Source organism: Anarrhichthys ocellatus, unplaced genomic scaffold, assembly GCF_004355925.1.
Source record: "Anarrhichthys ocellatus isolate YVR2014 unplaced genomic scaffold, GSC_Weel_1.0 scaffold139, whole genome shotgun sequence".
NCBI lineage: Eukaryota > Metazoa > Chordata > Actinopteri > Perciformes > Anarhichadidae > Anarrhichthys > Anarrhichthys ocellatus.
This window is the reverse complement of record NW_022280169.1, coordinates 301,654-309,987: the sequence shown is the minus strand read 5'-3', so window position 1 is coordinate 309,987 and position 8,334 is coordinate 301,654. Positions and strand designations below refer to the sequence as shown.

The 8,334-nt window shown below is 42.8% G+C and overlaps 1 protein-coding gene across 1 annotated transcript in view; it reads left to right on the top strand.

The window, feature by feature from the left end:
- Positions 1-22: 22 nt before the first annotated feature.
- arnt2 (aryl-hydrocarbon receptor nuclear translocator 2) overlaps positions 23-8,334 on the top strand; it is a 51,603-nt gene continuing 43,291 nt past the window's right edge. Inside the window, 1 exon segment of the mRNA XM_031877536.1 lies at positions 23-250. Within this exon segment, the coding sequence (XP_031733396.1) occupies positions 220-250 (31 nt within the window). The 5' untranslated portion in view covers positions 23-219.

Below are 8,334 nucleotides of genomic sequence, written 5' to 3'. Positions count from 1 at the left end.
GGCTCCCCCCCCCCCACCACTAATGAACGAGCACAGAAAACGGCTTTCTAGGCGTCTGAACCCAGACTACTTTTCCTCCGCGTCGACGGATGTGAGGCGGTTGGGCCGAGCCTCGCGTGCCAATTCCGCGGAGTTTAGACGCTCTCTCACGGGGACTCTAGCCGTATTGTGCGTCATCTCCATCGCTGCCGTTTTGTTATTTTTCTCCATTGAGGAAACATGGCAACTCCCGCCGCGGTCAACCCGTCCGGTAAGTCGGTACCCGGTCTGTCGGTGGGGACGAAGCGGAATGTTCGCTGCTGTTGTGTAGAATAGAGGTAGAGAGCTGGCTTTTCTTTACACTGTTGCTGAAGAGGGCCGCTGAAGAAGCCTGTTCTCCAGCATCCATCCCCCTTCCCCCACTGAACCGCCGCTCACTACATTGCCACAATTCACGGCTTTGTAGCTAACTTACGTGTCTAAACGACGTGGTTGTTGTGTTATGATGCACATTTATTCGCATATGGCATCGTGTGTTGCTTCTGCTTGTCTTGGTTAAGCTAGCCCTATGCGCTCATTTCACCGTTTGCTTTCCTCTCTCTGTGATACAAAAGGTTACTTTGCATATCGGTGCCCTCCAGCATTGCCCTTCATGTTGTGTGCTACATCGGTGACATTTCAACATCTGTTGTTGTGGAACACCTCACTGTCTCTGTGAGTCTCTGTTCCTCGCCTGTTGATCCATTATTGCTCGGAAAGGGTTTCTTCTCCCGGTGTGTAACGTTACCGCTTTCTTAGACAGAGCGAAATGCTAAACCGTAAGTTATTTACAAATCTGACAATACAATAACGTTAAATGATATTGGCCTGACGGACCTTAAGTATTTTACGATCTTTTTAAAACCAGTGTGCAGTCCGGCATCGAGCAACCAGACACCAAGTAACGCGTCAGTGAATACTGTGTGAACTTCCAGAGCCCGAGTCCTTGTTGATCACTGCGGGAGCCGCTGATAAAAGTTCGGTTTGAGCAGAATTTCGTGGTCCTTGGTTGTTTACACCTTTGCCGATTTACTAGAATTGGATGTCAATATGTGATAGGTCCCGTGTGAAGCTCTGCGCGGGGTGTACGTTTCAGGAGAAACAAAGGAAGTCATTATTGTTAAATGTTTGAATAGAGTCTGGCGTGATGTTCTCCCAGTGCTGAGTTGCTGAGGTTGATTTCGCTTCTATGCATTTAGTAGAACAGGTTTGTACAGCGAACAGCAATGTGTTCACTCTGAGCACATCTTAATTGAATGACTCACCTCCAGATTAGACATTATACTGAGCAAATATACTGAAACCTTCCAATGAGCCTGATAATGAAACCCTATTTACATAATGTACTTCATCATTTTAATATGTCCTGAGTCAACTGCCATGTCAATTTCTTAATACATTACAGTTGAATGAAGTCATTGTACACAATGTAGCCTACTGTAGCATGTCACTGTGGTTGTGCCTTAACGTTGTTGTTATTCAGATTCCGCAGCTTCTTCTTCTCTATCTGTAAAAGAAAAGAAAGGAGCTGTCCAGACCAGCAAAGAGTGCCACAGTGATTCCTCTGTGAGCCACTGAGACCTCCATATGAAAACATGTCATGCATGCTCTCCCTCACGCTCGCTGCCATCTCATTGGCAATGTAAATGAAAAGGGAATATAAATAAAGAATTGTCTGGTTAATGGCACCGTGGCTGCATACAGAGTGAGGCGATGAGGTGTTGTTGGAATGAACAATGTACAGATGAGGAAATAACCCTGTCAGATAAAAGAAGGGCAGAACCCAATGATCCCTCTGTCTCTTGTTAGAAGTGAAGGCGGTGTGTTGGACATTCTAGATGAGAGTACATTACCGTATGGAAGCAGCACGGAAGCCTCCAGGCCAGGGCCAGCCTGCTGCTTTTACTCTTATACTCATGTTGTGTTTGTTGCAATGTAACGATCCGCTCAGATGTTTGAGGGAAGCGTGCCGTGAGAGCTACGTGCAGCTCCTCTCTGCGCTGATGAAACCCAGTTAGAATGAAGTCATGCTTAATGCTGCTGCTGTTGCTGCTGTAGCCAGAGGAGGACAAAGTTAGCCTGCTGATCTGCGATCAGCCTTACTGTTTCCCATGGCATGGCGGTGCGGTCAGGTGCGTTGACCTCAGACCAGATACCCGGGGATGTGGGAACGCTGTGTCACTGCAGGATTATCTCCAGCTGGCCTTCACCCAGATCCAATTGGTGTAAGAGCACGTGAAACCTGACAAGTGAAAGGACCTGATGAGGGCTGCGTGTTCAGAGGACAAGGAGGATCTCAGTACCACACAATCTACAGAAAAATAGTACTGAATGATTTCTCTTTTCATTGATTTGTCAATCAAAAGAAAGTCAATCCACAACTTTTCCAATAATCGATTAATTACTCAAGTAATTCATCATTCAAAATGCCAAACATTCTCTGATTTATGCTTGTCATTTCTGAGGTTTTGCAGCTTTTCTGAATTAGAAAGTCTTGGACTGTTGGTCGGACCAGACAAGAAACTTGATTAACTGGAGAACTAATCAGCAGCTCAATCGATATGCTAATTGTCGCTTGTGATTTCTCTGGTTTGTGCATTTTAAAACTTTGGCTTATTCATCTAAATCACAAAAAATATTTTGTATAAAATGTGTTAATAGAAAAGTTTTGATTCAGTTCAGAAAGTGTTCTATTGTACTGTAAGTATCAGGTCATTTCTTATTACTTTATCTGCTAATTATAATACTGGAAAGCCATATCCGTCAAAAATCCGATGATATATCTATATAGTGGTATCTCTAGTAGTAATACCACAAGTTATTAGGGAATGCACAAAACTCACTCAAGTCCTCCAGGCATGTGTTCTAACCCTGTACAGCCTACGCCCATGCACAGTGATGCTCTAGCGTTAGTGACTGTGGCTCGGGCCTGATCTGCAGTGGGAGGCTGCCTCAATCCCCGTCCAGTCCGTTTGGGTTTCGACACATTCTGGTGATGTCGTCGTAAATTAAATGTTTGAAGTGAATCCACAGATGGACCCGACTTCAGTTTAACTGTTGGCATAAAGTTTCACGCAATTCGTGGCTTTTTCAACCCGGCTAACAGGCCAAACCAACTAGCATGCCACGACTCAGCAGACGCTGACAGCAATTGCCCAAACTGTCTGGGTAACACTCGGGTCCAGAACTTGTGTTTGCAGGTGTGCGACTAGTAGACCTAAACTGTTTGGGTCTCAGGACGTACCGAGCAGATGACGCATGTTGAACTGAACGTCCTGCACCAAACGCTTCAAGTCAAATACAAGTAGTGTTGCACCTCTCCAGTTAAACATCACCCATAATGCATTCATGTGAATGTCTGTCATCGTATTTAATGATGTCATTTCCCTAAAACGTTTTTAAAAGTTCTCCATTTGAATGAATGGATTGATGGGATTGTAGTGAATATAAGTGGTCTGGGCCGGCCCCCTTTGTGTGGCGCAAACCGCAATGAAAACATTTTGTTAGATAAAAACATGTGAATTTTGGAAATGATTACATTTATTTTGACTCAATACATTTTTGGACTTTACAACGCTCTTGAGTTTCTGTAAATTAGAGGTCAACCCACAGCGAGCTGACGAGTGGTGTTTATGTCACATCTGACCCGCTTTTAGTTGATTTCTCACAATAACTTTTTTACACAAAAGTTACCTCCAAATGATATAAAGCAACGGAATACAGATGTCAACGTTGTGAATGAAGCTCGGAAGCTTCACCTATTCTGTACACACGCACAGCGCTGTGGAGGCTATATTAAAATATTGCCATTTTATCCAAAGTACTTTGTTTATTCAGCTGCGTGTGTGCGTGTGTGTGTGTGTGTGTGTGTGTGAGAGAGAGAGAGACAGAGATTGAGACGGGAAGAGGAATCGGAAGGTGAAGAAAATAAGTAGAATTTTTAAATACTAAAGAAACTACTTTGAATATATGTCTGCATGTGTTTTTCTGTGTATTACCTTTGGAATATGAATGTTAATTGTCCGGAGGCGGTTGACAGACGAGAGAGAGGGAATAGAACAACCTTGTCAGAGAGCACTGATTGTTCCTCCACAGGCTCATTAATGCATTTCACCTCAGGGCGTTTTAGCTGTTGGCTGTCTGAAGATGTGCCTGAGTTCAAACCAGGCTTGTGATCCACTGTAGCTGTGTGCCTTTAAGACCCTGCACCAAAGAAGATGCTTCTAAAGGGATGCAGAGATGGTCCTCTTACGCTATAGACAGCTGTGGCTTTAGTGCTATGTAATGGACACACATAGGTTCCACATGTCTTTGCTGAGTCACATGTCTTGTCTCTTATAGGACATACAGTAAGCCAATATCAATATGGCAGCAATAAGCTAACATGGCAAGGCTGACTGACGGTATTGTTTCTGTTTTAACTTGAATCCAGTTCAAAGTTCTTGTACAGCGGCTTGTTTTTTAGGCAACATTTAACATTTGTTAAGTTAAAGAGTTTTATGGAAAAACATGTTTGTCCTCAAAGTAAGATATCCCAAAAAAGAATTGTATTGGTACGCTCCAGTGGTGAGCACATGTGTCGACAGACGGACAGACACAACCCTGTCTCCGTGGTAGTTCCTGCATGATGACTGACGCGCTGATAACAATACCAGCGCTGCTGTCGAGGCAAAACATTCAGATTCTAGTTTATTTGGACACTCTGGACCCAAAGTTCCTTTTTATTTTGTATAATCGCAACATCATCCTCAGCCCAGAAGTTCTTCTTCTATGAACAGAGGCTGCGTTAACTCAATGTTTTCATGGACTGAATTCTTTTAACAATGACGGTCATTTAGTCTGAGACCACTACTGGTACCAGAACGGTGCAGCAGCAGCACCTGCTGCAGGATTCTGGTGAGTCTCCAGTGAGGCGGCTGAATACAAGCGGCCATGAGAAGCCGTGTGTCCGAAACAAATCAAAAAGCATCATCTGCTCTGTGTGCGCTGACATGAAAAGTGTCGAGTCTCTGCTCATCTTTTCTCTCCATGCCTTATAAATGCATGATGTAGACTTGTCCTGTATATTACTTATTAAAAACACACACACATACAGTACATGTGTGTGTGCTGCTGTCTCAGTCCAAAACCCCAAATCTATTGAAAAGAGATAGATGTGATCGTGTCATGTTTTTATAAAATATTCTGCCTCAATCCATATTTGTTGGCGCTTAACCTTTCAAAAATATATATTTTCACTGCGGTCAGAAGCTGCTCACACACAAAGGACGGCTGGCAGCTGTACTAACACGCATTGAAAGCTTCATCTGAAACCCCAATAGGAGCTCTGAATGTAGAACATCCGGTCCATGTGTGTGCCAGAGCCGGGCCGAGTGTGAACACTGAACGCACAGCGAGCAGGACATTGTGACAACAAGGCTATTGCATTACAATAAATGTCTTATTATCATTGAAACATGAAAATGAGGGGTAATATTAGATTATGAGTGCTTTTTTACAACCCTGTCTGTGGAGAAAGTCTAATGCAGCCACTGCTCAGAGTACGATGTGGTGTGTTGTGAGAGCCACGTTGATGATTAGTGAGCAGAGACACACTCGTAATATTCAGGTCATCACATATGGAGGATTGGGCTTCAATGTTCTCATATTTGAGCAGAAAAGGTGAATAATGGAACTCTCTTTAAAATGCCAATGTATCTCTTTATGGCACAGGTGTAGCACTGTGAATGGTGAAGTGCACCATGGGTAATAGCCCACATTTGTGTGATATAGAGTGCCTTTTTAGACTGGTAGTAGAAAGGCAGCAGTGTTCCTGCCAGGCTGAATGAGCGCTGATTGTCAGATGAAGAAGCTGTCTCCTCATCACAGAACACTAGTTTAGAGCCGTGTGTTGCTCAAACCCACTTCATGAATGAATGATGGACGGCTGCTCCTGCACTGCAGTGTGAGTGTGCCTCTCTGGGAAGACGTGGAGGGGGAGGAATGCACACTGTATCAAATATTAACTATGTTGCTGGGTGCACTGGGGCATACCGGAGGGTTTGTTTGGCCTATCCGTTGCATCTGAGTGAGTTGGTGTGCAGAGGAAACAGCAAGGCACACAGAATGGATCGGTGTGTGAGGAGGACAATAGTGCCTTTGAGAGAGAAGAGAGGAAGATGAACACGGTATAATTCCTCTCAGCCATAGTGACACACACGTGTTTTACCGTCGTCACTACTGAACGTGCACATAGTGCTGGAACATGTGTGTATTTAAAACCTCAGCCCAGGCTTCACTGTGTGGGCCACACGTCTCAGTCCTATGGAACATGACGGTCCAGGTTTAAAAGATGTTTATGCTAATTCAAGTTGAGGCTGACATAACAGACATGGATGACGTTCCACTGTGATGTCAGTGCTCTGGACTAAGTCATGTTTCATTCACAGATGAGCTGCTCCTGCTCTCACAGAGGAATGGATCCGGCTTGTGCTTTTCAACTGCTCTATTGTCGATACAAGCCTTTTTATTTTCTGACTGTTTTTGTGGATTGGTCATTTATTCTGTTGAATCATGCATTTATGTTCTTACACAAATAGGCAGTATATGATTTTACATTTTGTGATGCGTGCCAAACAGTAATGATCCTCTTTAATAGCTTTCTACTTTTCTTCATTTAACTAAATAAATCAAATGACTGAAATGTCATTGCATTAATATTGCAATAATGTAAAGACACAAAGGCAAAATTGTATTTTTGCTAAACTTGCACAATTAAAAAGTCTTTCTAAACTCTCAGTGACTTCAAGAATAAAACTGCTACAAGGATACATTGTACATAAGTAAGAGCAGAAATGTTTGGTTGATTAGACAATAAAAAAAAAATAAAAAATTCTCCAAACATGAATGTGTCCATTATTTTAATATTTAATAGTATTGTATGAAAGATAACAGGTATCTTTATGCATGGCAGTGGCACTAATAGGCCATCACTCATTTTTCGTTTCCACATTTATGTTTAAAATGAAAACACCAGCTTGAATAGCTTGTATGCATGATTATCATGCAATTGACAGACAATGTTGATATTAGCATTGGTATCAGCTGACAAGGTGTGTTTATAAATGGCAGTGGCACGGCCTCCCTACTCACTGTACCTTGCACATGTTTATAATAAAAACATGGATATATGAACCTGTGTATTATTAGAATAGCTTAGTATTGAATGCACAATAAAGAGGTATGTTTATACACGGCACTAGGCCCAGTTTAAAACACAATTTTATACGATATATATAGTCGGGGGTCCCTGCTCCATCTCTCTATCTGTTTGGGGGTCCTTGGCCTGAAAACGTTGAAGACCCCTGAGTTAGAGGATTAAAGGCGGATATATAAACTACTCTGGAGCAGGATTAATCGGCCGGAGCACACTGAGTACCAGTGGCCCCCCCCCCCCCCAATATTCAATATATAAAACAATGTATAGAAATAAATTAAACTGAAATAGTTGAGACTAGGTAGCCATAAGCTACTCAAAAGTCCTCAACATATATTCAACACTTTGGTAAACTACATTCAACACATTTCAGTCAGTAAACTGAGGCAGGGTGTGCTGGACTTCAAGCATAGTAATCGTATCTGGATTGTCAGGGGTGAAGGATGGACCCACATGCAGAGAGGAGGCCGGCAGGTACAATTAAACAAAGAGCAGCTTTAATAACAGAAGCTGGAACCTAAAAACAACAGGAACCAAATCTGAGGAAGAAGGCAGCGGGAAGAAAAAGAACCAAACTGAAGACAAACCAGTACGACACACTGGGAACACGAGGAACAAACGTAGGAACGTCAACGTCAGAAAACACACTGACTAAATGCACCAGAGAGGGGTGCCCCCGGAACCCGCTTCTAAAGGAGTAAAAACCCGGCGCATTGATGCGGTTCTGCTGTCGGTACTTTAGAAGTTCCAGAGTGAGATGTCCTCGTCTCAAACCTCCTCTCTCTATCTCTTTGTCTTTGTGCTTTACTCTGACACACACACACACACACACTCCAGCTCAGGACAGCGTGAGACACACATCATGGCAGAGAGAAGAAAAAGATCATGAAAGACTTTTTAATAATAAATAATAAAACAATGTTGAATGAATTGTCTTTTTTTCTCACAAAAGAATCAAAAAGACAAGATTATGGATAAGAGTGCTAGTAACTAGTGACAGCGAAGGGCAGGAAGAGGAGAGGCTTTCACAATAAAGCAGGACACAGACCATGACATGATTATCTCCTTTTCATAATCATAAATAACAATAATATACCTCCGTTAACCCTGATGTTGTGCTC